General features: G+C 39.0%; 1 protein-coding gene across 7 annotated transcripts in view; it reads left to right on the plus strand.

The window, feature by feature from the left end:
• The first annotated feature begins 590 nt into the window (after positions 1–590).
• LOC122553571 (centrosomal protein of 170 kDa protein B-like) overlaps positions 591–14,229 on the plus strand; it is a 97,754-nt gene continuing 84,115 nt past the window's right edge. For 5 of the 7 annotated variants that reach the window (XM_043697580.1, XM_043697585.1, XM_043697583.1 and 2 more), the window contains exons 1-4: positions 2,259–3,413; positions 4,855–4,998; positions 12,334–12,423; positions 13,063–13,141. In XM_043697580.1, the coding sequence (XP_043553515.1) occupies positions 4,894–4,998; positions 12,334–12,423; positions 13,063–13,141 (274 nt within the window). In that variant the 5' untranslated portion in view covers positions 2,259–3,413; positions 4,855–4,893. Of the gene's footprint in view, positions 1,686–2,258; positions 3,414–4,854; positions 4,999–12,333; positions 12,424–13,062; positions 13,142–14,229 lie in introns of those variants that run through there. The other 2 variants (XM_043697582.1, XM_043697581.1) reach the window with 2 other exon arrangements.

Below are 14,229 nucleotides of genomic sequence, written 5' to 3' on the forward strand. Positions count from 1 at the left end.
TAACTCTTTCCCTACCTGCATATACACTATACAAATTCTCACTATGTCTTTCATATCCTTCTGTCCAGTAAACACGAATGCAAAATACTCATTTAGTATCATGAACCTTTTTTCAGGATTATGCTTACTTGGCTTTCTACCATTTAAAAATACAGGATTCAACCTCATTTTGGTCCACTGTAGATGACTTTACATGTGCCTGTACTACTACAGCTCCTACCCTACATTTGTTTAATCTGTCGGTCTCTTCATAGTTTGTGAAATATCTACACTACTGTGTCAACATGGGAAGCATAGAAAACATCTATGCTGTCAACATAATTAATATAGTGAAGTGTGGAAGTCCCAGCATAGATCCTTGCAGTACACCACAGTCACTTTCTTTGAGTAGATGTCTGTTATCCTTATCTTCTGTTTTGGAACCAGATCAATGATTTACTTACAATCGGCTAGGGTATAATGTGAAACTTTGTTGAATGCCTTCTGGGAGACCGTAGAAAGTATGTTTGTCATCTTCTGTCTATTATTTATTTCCTTTTACCAAAAAAAATCAGTTGGGCTTGTTGGTCATCATCATATTGCGAATGGCAGTTGGTCCTGCAATCACAACAGATCTCTCTCGGTAATCAGTCAATCAGAGTAAGGTGTCAGTTTCTACCATCGTTGATAAACAGAGCACAAATTGTGCTTGGAATTGAACTGATGATATTATGAGCTCAAGTTTCCGTTAAAATGCATGTGCATTAACACAAACGTAAACGCTTCCATGAACCACTCATTGCAATGTCATAAATTGTATGTTTTTCTTTGCATTACAAATATTGCTGGTTTTGATAGCAGTTACGAAAGCGATTTCATGCCGCTGAAAGCAGACTTATCTGAAAACAATAGTGTGCTTAATCTCCAATCATAATTTAAAGCTATACTGGACCATTTACTAGTTTCATTGGGGTCAACTAGCTTGAAATAAGTTCACAATTTTAAAGCACAAAACCTTTAAAATGTGCCTGTGGTGAACGTGCGCCAAGTAAACTCTTAGCGTCAGCTCAAAAATCTTTCTTCGAACTGCTGTAGTGAATAGAAACTATTATTTTGATGTGGGTGGGATCAGTTTCAGGGGAAATTACGTTTAAAGCAGGGTGAAGATGGCAGGAATTCAACTTTATGTTTATAATACTTTACGCTAGAGTTTTCCGCACTTTTGTGTTTGCACAGGTTCAGTCTATTGTGTTAATAAGCTCAGCATAAGCTAACGGAAACTCCTGTCCTCTGCTCTTAATTATAGCTTCCAATGATTTCCCCACAGATAAACTGTAATTTCCTTTTCTTTCCCTCCCTCTCTTTCGCATTTCTTTACCGATTGACTTAGGTGTGGAGGGGGGAATTACGGGAAAATGTTGTTTCAAAGTATCTGGAATAAGTATTTTTAAAGTAAACCTATATGGTGCAAAATTGCGAAATTCTGCTTCCAACTGGGAGGCTTCAAGGGGAGTTTTTGTTCGAGTCTTGAATGAGAATATTGGCACCTGTCTCTCAGTGACGAATGCCGCTCCCTTCTTAATGCACAGCAGGGTGGAACATCATTACCTCACCACATGGAAACTGGTTACATAATAAATAATTCCTTGGCTACTTCTGACGAGCAATTCTAAAACAAATGAATAAAAATTGGGTTTGAGGCACAGGTAAGTGTATCCGTTTGCAACATCTAACTTACGTGGCGGAATATATTTGCCACACTGCTGCTCACTTCAGTGAATAAGTTGGAATTTCTTCCGCTTTAAGGTCACGTCGGTTTGCTTGAATCTGCTCCAGAACAGACATCTGTCCCTGAACCAGCACTTCCTATCGTTAGACATACCACTGATTGCAGAGTAACTCATGACGCCCAGAACTATGGCAAAAGTTTATTTGTCACGGCATTCTCATGTTGTGGTTTCAGAGTAATAATATATATTATTTTCATTTTGGAAACATGATTTCAGGCTAGGGTTTATTTTAAGACAGCCAGCGTGCTCTGCCAACAACACGCGTTTGTTCAATTTTTTTTGTATGAGACGCCTCGCGCCCTATGCTCTGGAGAAAGTTGTGGAATTATAATTGTTATTACACAGGCCTAAAGTAGGATTTCATATTGGGGGATAATAGAGAAAAAAATCGTTATATCAATCTTGTAATCTGATACTTTTAAATTAAGGCTAGTTAAGTGATTCTGTTTCTGCTATTAGAATTTGACAATGTTGACTTACTGTATTGTATCAAACGACTCACTTCGGACATGAAGCAAATTAGTATTAACAGGGATTTTGTCACCGTTGGTAACTTTTTACCTATATACACACACAATCTGTCGTGAATAAAGGATAGGCTGGTTATTAAAAACGAAGAACCATATCCCCATTTAGTTTGGTCGATAGCTGTGGACTGGGTATAAGCCAGACACCGATGTAATAAGACACTAAGACTTGGAGCTCTAAAGCGGAAAAACAAGTCGAACTGGTAGTTTTCATTTACCGAATGCATTCAATGGATGGGAGGATATATGTTACAAAGCAAGAGTGCAGTCTTTCTCCAGGTCAGAGAAAATATATAATAGTTGTTCAACATATTCGTGTCATGATTTCCGACAAACGTCTTCGCTTTGTCCAGCTTTCCCAAACAAGACAACTCTAATCCGTTTGTTGTAAAAACACTTTCACCTTCTCAGAGGCTGTTGGGTTTGATGCCTGTTTTAGTATTTGCAGATCTCCACCGTTGACTTTGGTTAGAGTTTCATATCTGATATTATTCACTGTCTTGGGGGGAGAGAGAGAGAGAGGGCGGGAGTGGGAATACAAACAGTTGGGGATTGATGTGAATGTCTCGCCACGGTACCATCCGCCGGCAAACAATGCAGGTACCATTGGGACAGACCTCCTTTCATGCCTGCCTGTAAACATTGGGCAGGCCGACAGTATTCTCGGGACCGGTCACCACACTGTATCTGCCCGCGGTGTTAATCAGCATAACCACGTATACACACTGGCTGCAGGGCAAAGTCCAACGACAAATGAGCACAGCATCTTACCCGGCACCGTGCTGTACGAGATCAGACTGAGGCAATGCTTTGTACGTCTACGTGTTGTGGTGTCTCAGATTTCCCTGGTGCTCCCTGCATCTTGCACAGCAGGTAAATCGCCATGGTTGAGGGCTGCGGCACCATCAGGGGCTGAGGGAGGGCTCGGCTGACTGTGCACCGCCTCCCTCTCTCCCTCCAGCCTGTGAGGGACTGCACACCCCGGCTGCAGGAGTCAGGTGCTGCCGAGCAGGGGCCGGCTGCTACACTGGGAGCTCCCGGGCCGTGGCTGATGTGGCACCGCGGGTCTCTCCTTCCGTCAGGGCGGTAGCAGGGAGCGGCTCATCTCCGAGCGAAGGTGGGAGCTGGGGAGAAGGGGGGAAAAACCCGGCCTCTATTCCCCGGCCGGGCCGGGCCGCGCCGCTCGCAGTCGGTTCCCTTCCCGGGGGCTCGGCCCTGTCAAGCTGCTCATTGTGGAGGGTGGCTGGAGGAGCCGGCTCCCGGCCTTGGGACTGGGTCCCCACAGCGGCAGCAGCAGCAGCATCACCTGTCCGCCCCCGCGGCTGTCTGCGAGGGAGAGCCGGGCTCGGCCTGGCTAACGCGGTGTCCCTCGTCCCGGTGCTGCTACTCCTTGTTATTGTGTAAAAGGCCATTGCTTGTTTTGTTCGTGCATTGAATTGTTTCCATATTCAGTGACAGAGAAGGCCAACTAGAGAATCAGGATTGCAGGGTTATGCTGCAGTTTGTCAGGAGGATCTGGCTTTTCTTTTTGTATTTTTGAAACGCCCAGATCTTAGATTTATATATATATACATATACATTTATATGTACAATAATGTATTAAAAGAAACATTGATCTAGCAATCTCGCGAGAGTTATATTTGCTGGGCTATCTTTCACACATTTTATAGGTTTATCCAGCAGATATCTCCTGTTTAATATTGATTTCAACATAAAAAGCCATATACATGGAGGATGCATCCAGTGAGGTATTTCTCAATCCTTGTTTGCAGCTTGCTTTTCAATTTCACTTATATAAAAAAAACACCTAAATCAACCTGAACAAGCTATTTTTAAAAATCATGCAAAGTATGTGCATATAAAAAAGCAAATACCCTATTACATTTTCATCGGCGTTTTGAATAAATTAATAATTCAGCTGCAGTTTTCCATCTGATAGGGCTGATTTTCTTTTAGTTCCATGTGGCAAATAATTGAAAGAAAATCTGGGTGGGAACTGAAGAGATCGACCTACTTTCATGTCATGAACACAGTGATTGCAAATGCTGCCCACAAATGCCCCAAAACTCTGACCACATCAGCTATTGGCAAAAAGTATTTAAAAATTGACCACGAAAAGCACATGGAAAACACATGCAATAGAAAAATCTGAATGATTTCAAGACAGTAATGGTGCGCCTCAAAACCCTAATGCCTGATGGGAATGCTCTGTGCTATGTGTAATCATTCCAAGAAATCGAATGTTATACAATTCTAGTTACATTTATATAAATGTTTCAATTGGAAATACGATGTTAGGAACAAACAATTCTTTCAAATTTGTTTTTAGAGTTTCAAGAGTGTTTTATAATTATAGAATGTTACGATTTTAACATGCACATTTAACACTGACAAGTCTAAATAATAGAAAATATTGAACAAGAATAAATACCTGATGTTTATTACTTCTGTATTTCAAAGGGACAATAACTTCTTCTTTCGCCTTAATTATTTTATAAACATAACTGAAAGAAAGCAAATTACTAAGAATGATCTGTTGTATTTTTCTCTTTGTTTAGAATGTTAAGTTGTGGAAATTAAGTCCTAAGACACTAAGAATGAGCGTGACATCTTGGTTTCTGGTGAGCAGTTGTGGCTCTCGCCACCGACTCCCGAAAGAGATGATTTTTGTTGGACGTGAAGATTGTGAATTAATGCTTCAGGTAAATAATACAAATAATCTGCAGAGAGAGTGTTGTACGGTCACTCAAAATATGATGATTGTTTAGAAATAATGAACATTATTTAAGAGGCAATTTTCTGCAATGACCAATTTCTGGATTTTACTGTGCTACTCACTGACCAGTGTACAGACTGGATGGAGACCTGCTTTCATGAATTCTGCAAAGAGGTGCCTCCATGTGTTTATCCTCCCTTAGCACTCTTTTCTTTCCCACTTCTTTTATCAGTTTTGGAAAATAGTTTGTGAAGCTTATAGATTTACTTATAAAACACAAAACTTTAACTTTGTAGCTTTGAGGGATAGGATCTATTTATATTTAGAAAAGACAGGGCTTATCAGTGATAGGCAACATGGTTTTGTGTGGGGGAGATCATAACTTGCCAACTTAATAGAGTTCTTTGAGGAAGTGACCAAGTTGATAGATGAAGGAAGGACTGTTGATGTCATATACATGGAATTTAGTAAGGCATTTGATAAGGTTCCCCATGGTAAACTAATAGAGAGAGTGAAGTCACATGGTGTGCATGATGTTCTAACTAGATGGATAAAGAACTGGTTGAGCAACAGGAGACAGACAGTAGTAATTGAAGGGAGTTTCTTGAAATTGAGAAAGGTGACCAGTGGTGTTCCACAGGGGTCAGTGTAGGGGCCACTGTTGTTTGTGATATACATCAATGATCTGGAAGAGGGCGCTGTTGGTATGATCACCACGAAGATTGGAGGAGTAGCAGAAAGCATAAGGGACTGTCAATGAATACAGGAGAATATAGATAGATTGGAGAGTTGGGCAGAAAGGTGGCAGATGGAGTTCAATCCAGACAAATGCGAGGTGATGCATTTAGGCAAGTCTAATTAAAGAGCGAGTTATACAACGAACGGAAGAGCCTTGGGAAAAGTTGATGGGCAGAGAGATCTAGGAGTGCAGGTCCATTGTACCCTGAAGGTTGCTACACAGCTGGATAGAGTGGTCAAGAAGACATATAGTATGCTTGCCTTCATCGGATGGGGTATTGAGTATAAGAGCTGGCAGGTCATATTAAAATTGTACAAGACATTGGTTAGGCTGCATTTAGAATATGGTGTACAGTTCTGGTTGCCACATTTTCAAAAGGATGTGGATGCTTTGGAGAGGGTGCAGAGAAGGTTTATGAGGATGTTGCCTGGTATGAAAGGTACTAGTTATGAAGAGAAGTTGAGTAGGTTAGGTTTATTTTCATTAGAAAAAAGGAGATTGAGGGGGACCTGATTGAGGTTTACAAAACCATGAAGGGTATAGACAGGGTAGATAAAGGTAAGCTTTTTCCCAGGGTGAAGGATTCAATAACGAGAGGTCATGCTTTCAAGGTGAGAGGTGAAAAGTTTAAGGGGGATACATGTGGCAAATACTTTACACAGAGCGTGGTGGGCGTCTGGAACACGTTGCCAGCAGAAGTGGTAGAGGAAGGCACGGTAGATTAATTTAAGATGCATCTGAACAGATGCATGAGTAGGTGGGGAGCAGAGGGATTCAGATGCTTGGAATTGGGTGACAGGTTTAGACAGTAGATTTGGATCAGCTCAGGCTTGGAGGGCCGAAGGGCCTTGTTCCTGGGCTGTAAATTTATATTGCAAACTGTAGCCATCAATAGAATCAGGATGCTGAGATAGGATGGCTGGATAATATTTTCACACATTTGGCAGAACCTGTGACTATGGTTTGAAGTCAATAGAATAGAATATGATATCTTTAACTCTTACAATTGTTTTTAATTGACAGAAAAGTTCAAACAGTCAGAAGAGGTCAATGCTAGGTTAACTTTGCACATCAGAGTGAGGCCTGTGCTTTACCTAAAGCAAAATTGTTGCCTAAACTTGCTGGACTGGTTTAATGTAACAGGACTATCTGACCTCCCTTCAGATATGGGAGGAGTCTTTCGGTTCACTTCTGTGTCAACTATTGGCAGCAAGAAATGCCCATGTCAGGTGAATGGCTGTAAACATTAGATACTGCAAAGGTTTTGGGGCCTGACAGTATTTGAGCAGTAGTACTGAAAACTTGTGCTCTAGAAATTGCTGTGCTCCTAGCCAAGCTGTACCTGTGCAGCAACAACATATTATCTACCTAAAAATATGGAAAATTGCCTAGGTGTGTCCTGTTCACACAAAGCAGGTCAAATTCAACCCAATCGATTACTGCCATTAGTCTGCTATCCATCATCGAGCAACTAATAGGAGGTGTCATCAAAAGTGCTATCGAGCAGCATTTGATAACCTGCTCACTGATGCTCTGTTTGGGTTCCACCAGGCTCAACAGCTCTGACATCATTATAACCTTGGTTTAAATGTGGACAAAAGAGCTGAACTCCAGAGAGAATGTGAAACTGACTGCCCCAACATCAAAGTAGCATTTAACATTGGATGGTGGAATTATGTAGGGGGGGCGGGAGGAGATCTTTGTTGCTTCGAGCAAAAAGGAAGATGATTGTGATTGTTGGAGGTCAGTCATTCCAGCTCTCGGACACCTCTGCTGGAGCTCCTCAATGAAGTGTCCTAGACCCAGTCACCTTCAGCTGCTTCATCAATGACCTGCCCTCAGTTATAAGGCCAGAAGTGGGAATGTTCGCCAATAATTGCACAATGTTCAGCATCATTCCTCAGATGCTGAAACAGTCCATATTCAAATGTATCAAGACCTGGAAAATGCAAAGGTTTGGTCTGATAAATTAAAAATAATTGAGCCGTATAAGTCAGACAAGGCCATCTTTGACTCGAGAGAATTTAACTACCACCCTTTGACATATGCTGACAGTGCCATTGCTAAATACCCCACTGTTGACATCTGGGAGATATCATTGACCAGTAATTGAACTGGACTAGCTAAATGCATACAGTGGTATCAGGAGCAGGATAGAGGCTAGAATCTGCAGCTAGTATGCGCCACCTAACTCCACAAAGCCGCTATCACCATTTGCAAGGCATAAATCAAGAGCCAAAAATTCCACTTGCTTCAATGATTGCAGCTACAACACTCAAGAAGCTGACGTCACCCAAGGCAAAGTAGCCAGTGCCACTATCTTCGAGCTCCTTAGATAGCACCTTTTCAAACCCGTGATGACTACCATCAAGAAAGACAGGGGCAGTACACATGTGGGAATACTACCACCTGCAAGTTCCTTTCCAAGCCACACTCCCCTTCAGTGTCACTGGGTCAAAATCTTACTACTTTTTGATTAGCATTGTGGGTATACCTACATTAAATGGACTGCAGTGGTTCAAGAAAGCAGCTCACCACAGTCTTCTCAATGGCAACCAGGGGTCGGCAATAAATTCTGGACGAGCCAGTGACACTCTCATCCCATGAATGAATTTTAAAAAAATACGAGGAGGATAAAAAAGATAGTCCAATAATGTACATCACATGGCCAGAATCCATTTACCTATTTTAAAGCAGGAATGTTCTGATATCTAGTCAGAATCGCTTTTTACTTTGTAAGGAATGTGTACCATGTAGAGTATAGTTTTGTGTTCCTTTAAGCAGATGTAGTTGCTCTGAATTCTTTTAACACATTGGAAGCAATGTGCGATCAGTATGCTCTTTGAAAGAGGCAGCTGAAGCAATGTTTTGTTTTAGCTGTAACAGAGAGCATCGCACAAAAAAGGTAGACTCTGTGAATTATGAGTAATTTTTGAACATTGTAGATTTTTTTTAAAGCTTTCATTTCAATGGACTGTTGAGACCTTTGAAAAATTCTGTGTCCAGTCCAGTATGGGTGTGTCACATGCATACGTGTTGTCTTACCTTTTATACAAAGAAGCTTAGAAAAAGAACATACTGTATATGCTAATTGTTTCCATAGTTTCAGAGAAATCTCCTAGCAATGAAGACCTAAAACATAAATAACTTGACGTTAGGAGCTACCTTTTATATGTTTAAATAAAATCTGACCCACTGATCGGGCTTAGTGATCAATGAGAAGCTAACTTTTCAAAGGCACAAAAGCTACCCATAATGATCTTAGATGGGCACAAAGAGTTCCACACAATTGTGCAACAGAGCATTATATGTTACATGATATAATGCTGAAATCCACATTCAATAACACTCTCCAGTTCAGCATAAACAAGATGTTTACGGTTTTATGTTGCAAAAGTGCAGTAATTTATTGTAAACCAAACAAGTTAGAACAGTCAAAAGTGTATTATCAAATAATGGCAAAAAGTTTGTGGACTATATATTTCCAAATACAGAAAATGCTGGAAATCACAGCACATCAGGCAGTATCATTGGAAAACGGATGCTACCTGACACAGTGTGACTTCCAGCATTATTTGTTTATAGTACAGATTCTAGCATCTGCAGTAATTTGCTCCAGGATTATTTATTAGTAGTGTTCAGTGAGTACTGGGATGGAATCTGTGCTAAGAATATAGATTGTTCTACTTATGGATTCAGCCTCAGGAACATTTTTTTTCATCACCATTTTATTTCTCACATCAGCCATTCTGTAATCTCTGTGTGAGGTTGCTACCTTTTTGCAGTTGAGGTTTCCTTTAGAAACTGGATTAATATTGCCCAGTTTTGAATTGTAGCAATTTTTTTTCAGGCATCAAAGGAAGGCTTTAGATTTTAATCCCATTAGTTTGGGTTGAGTTTAATTTGTGGTCCCAGTCCTAAATGTCGTTTTTATGTGCATATGAGTTCTTAAGCCCACTAATTGATATAAGTTAATGGTTAATTAAAATACATCCAAAATACTAAGTGATCATTTAAACATATGCTTGAATAAAGACATTAAAGTTCTAGACTCTACCTCAGATTTTAACTGTTAGAGTTTTATTCCTGTACCAAGCACATGCTAGAATGCTTGTTCCATATTTCTTAGAAGTTTGAGACTACAAATATTTTAGTATGCTTACAAATTTATTTCTCAAAATTACAGAAGTACCATACGATAGTGATGCAAAACTTGGCATCAGTAAGGGAATGTTCTGTAGAGTTGAATTCTAAGTACATGACTTTGGAAATGAGAAAACTATGGACCCCATATGGACCAAGTGTAAATCCAGTTCTGAGGAAGGGTCACTTGACCCAAAACGTTAACACTGATTTTTCTTTTCCTCCACAGATGCTGCCAGACCTGCTGAGCTTTTCCAGCAAGTTCTGTTTTTATTTCTGATTTCCAGCATCCACATTTCTTTTGGTTTTTATTTAAATTCAGTTCAGTTTATCAAACATTTTAATGTTTTGTTGCAACGTTCAGAAATTATTTTGGTTTATACACATCTTTTGTGTCCACCTGTCATTTGAGTTCTGGTGACAAGCTCACTGAGCGCGACTATCATAGCAGACTAAGTCATTTTTCTGTTACTTGTTCTGTTGAGGGGATCACACTGAGAACAATTCCAATTGCTAACTCTTTTACAGTGAAAAATTGTACCAAGAGATGTCTATACCTTAGTGGTATAGTGGTAGTTCATTTAGCACAGCCAAGAAATCTGAAATTCTCAGAAAATCAGAAGCATGCAAGGCTATAAGGCCAAGTGCTGGAAAAGGAGGTGTTTGTTTTTATCAATGTGGTAAAGGGCTTTTTCTGTGTTGTAGACCTCCGACTCTAAATCTTGAGTCTGACTGCAGAATTATTAGGAGACCCATGGAAGTCAACTTGTAGTTCTTGAGTTTTACCTAATGTAATATAATTTGTGTGATTGAACCATGATTCTAGCATATTCGGGTGTTGGTTAGCTACTTGATAAACTTAGCACAATTCATTTAATTGAAAGTAGGAATTCCCATCTAGACTAAGAAAGCAGGAATTTCTACCTCAGCATGTCTAACATTTAGTGGATGTTTGCAAAGCTTTATAGGGTCAAGAGTTCTTTAAACTGCAATGTCTGAATTGAGGCCAGACTTGATAAATGTACTTTTTCCTATTGCAAATTGCGATTTTTAGCTATCAATAAGTTTGGTACAACCTATTGTAGCTGTCAATAGGTATAATTTGAGTTTTATCCCAATCCAATGTAGAAAAACTTTACTGAATCATTTTAGTTTTGAATGAACAAATATATTAAGAATACTAAGCTTTATGCTAGAAAATGTTCAGGATAATTTTGCGCTTGTTTTTGCATTCTGAAATTGCCTACAGAAAACATTGTTGAATTTTATGTTGCATTCTCTTGCTCCCTTTTAATTGCTGGTCATTTTTTGAGTATTTCTCATTGCACTTGCCATGTACATGAGTAATTGCATACATTATTGTGATGAGATCAGGTGGGAAGGGGTGAATCAGTTTCCCTCATTTTACCTTTCTCAATTGCTTAAAACAAACATTTACTATTTTTAGTGCATGGTATTATCTTTCTCCAGTTTTAAACTGATTTTTACTGTACCAGTAAATAGCTAATTATAAGTTTTGTTTTTGACTTGGAAAAGAGCAGGTTTTATTACCTGCCAGGCTGGAGAGAAAAACAATGAAAGCTCAATTTCAAGTGTGTGACAAATACGCACAGGGCCACACAAAAGGGGATAGTGTCCAATACAAAAGGAAAGTAAAGGAATGTACACCTTAGAACTTGAAACTAGATCAGGATTTTTGAATAGCCGTGGCTAAAAACTGTTTTGAAGAAGGCTATGAATCCAAAATGTTAGCTAAGTTTTTTTTCTACAAAAGTTATTTGAACTGAGAGTTTAGTATTGTGCTGGAGTGTAAATGATAAGTATAGGTTTTGCAACCTTAGTTTTTCAGAACTTGCTGACACAACCAGTGACCTTTGATATTTTGAGTTGAATCTCCTCATTATTAGCTGGTTTCCATATTGGACATAACATTGCATCTTGGGCTGGCTTTAAAACATTATAAATTTGGACTGAATTTGATTTGCAGTTATAAAAAGAATTTCTGGAGCTAAAATATGCTAACCGACCGTTCAACCTGAAAGGGAAAGTAATGATTGATATTACAGATTTTGAAAGCTAACGTTTATCATTTTCTCTAAGATGCTGATTGGCCTCATCCAATTTTTTTTATTTTGGTTAGATTGATCTTCAGATGTGTAAATAGAACACTCTACCAATTGTGTTCTAATTGATTCAAAGCACATGTTAATCTGGCTTTCCAGTTGTACTTCAGTATTGCAATTGGTTATTAGGGTAACTAATGGTACGTGGTGTTAACCAGCAACTGTACAACAAATAGGAGTTACACACACCATGTACTTTTTTTTGGTCATGAATATTTCTAATCCAAGGGAAGTAGCTATGTTAGACTGGAACCAATTAGCACAATGTTGAAGGCTTCTTCTGAACATCTTAGAATTCATTATATTGTTTTCCTAGTCTCGCAGTGTAGACAAGCAGCACGCAGTAATCAACTATGACACAGCTACAGATGAACACCGGGTAAAGGATCTTGGAAGTCTGAATGGGGTATGTAGCAAAACAATTAAGTTTCTGTTTTACCCTGTCTACATATGCATAGATGTTGTTAATACAGTTCACTGGATTCGAAAAATGTTTCATTTAGCGAGATGTATGTGTCGGTGCAGTGGTAATGTCACTGGACTCATAATCCAGAAGCCGAGGCCAATATTCTTGGAACAGCAGTTTGAATCCCACCATGGTAGATGATGAAATTTGAATTTAAAAGAAAAAGACCTGGAATTAAAAGCTAGTCTAATGGCAAACTTGTTACTACTGTTTGTCATGAAAGCCTACATGGTTCAGTCCTTATCTGGTCTGATCAGCCTATGACTCCAGATTCATGGCAATGTGATTGACTCTTTACTGCCCTTGAACATTTGGGATGGACAATAAATTCTGGCTTAGGTAACAACAACCCCATCCTATGGCAATTTAAAAAAAAATGTACTTCTAAAACCATCTATTGTTAATTCAGAAACCACCATAATATGATTCTAATTAATATATAAAAGAAGTAATTTTAAAAATGGAAATTTTTTAATATAATTCTTTGTTTAAATGAGCAGATTGCAAGTGGCTTATTTTTGAATGTAAAACCTTTGAATTTAAACACTTACAATTTGTATCTGCATTCTATTTCCACAGACATTTGTGAATGATGTGAGGATTCCTGACCAGATGTACATAACTCTAAAAGTGAATGACACTATTCGTTTTGGATATGATATCCTTTCATTTTAACCTTATTGATCTGTTTGAAGCCTTTGTTTATAATTATTGTATGTCCTTTTAACTTTATACTCTACTAAATGTTTGAAGTTGCACATGAAAAGAAGCAGTATAAGATATCATTTAATGGAGAAAACACGAAGTTATTATTCTTTGCTGTGAAATTTATTGATCTGTACAGTTTTAGGATGATTGGAGGACATTCTTGTATTCAATTCTAAATGAGTATACTTTATGTGTATTGTATTTTTTGAGTTTATTGTTTCCTTTTCATAATGTCTTTGCCTTAAACATATTGGTAATTTTACATGTGACTAATCTGGAAGCGCCATATTTATGCAAGAGCGTGTAACTAAGTATCTGACGGGGAAATCTTGTAATTGATTATTTGCAAGTAGAACTATTTTTGATTATATTACTGCCAATGTCATTCATTTCAGGTTTGTGCTGTTTTCTGTTGCAATGATAGCTACACCACTTATGTAATCGCAATGCTTGTAAAAAGGCTGTTTTTGACCCAAAATTGAGAGAACGTACTTGGAAATTCTGCTCTCCTATTTACAAAATGTGAAAACTAAAGGTGAACTATGTTCTCTTCATTGCAACATTTTGATCACAAAAGCATTGTCTGGCCTTAAAACAGTCCCGAGTAACAATATCAATGAAATTGTCAGTCTGGCTCTAATGCAACGAGGGATACGTCGGCTTCCAAGAGATCAATTGTGTTAGGGGATTCTGTAGTCAGAGGTACAGACAGACGTTTCTGTGGTCAGCAGAGAAAAAGCAGAATGGTGTGTTGTTTCCCTGGTGCCAGGATCAAGGATGTCTCAGAGACGGTGCAGAATGTTCTCAAGGGGGAGAGGGGCCAGCAAGGAGTCATTATCCACATTGGAACCAAAGATATAGGAAGGGAAGAGGTTGAGATTCTGAAGGGTGATTACAGTGAGTTAGGCAGGAATTTAAAAAGGAGGTCCTCAAGGGTAGTAATATCTGGATTACTCCCAGTGCTACGAGCTAGTGAGGGCAGGAATAGGAGGATAGAGCAGATGAATGCATGGCTGAGGAGCTGGTGTATGGGAGAAG

The sequence above is a fragment of the Chiloscyllium plagiosum genome, chromosome 10 (assembly GCF_004010195.1).
Source record: "Chiloscyllium plagiosum isolate BGI_BamShark_2017 chromosome 10, ASM401019v2, whole genome shotgun sequence".
NCBI classification, from domain to species: domain Eukaryota; kingdom Metazoa; phylum Chordata; class Chondrichthyes; order Orectolobiformes; family Hemiscylliidae; genus Chiloscyllium; species Chiloscyllium plagiosum.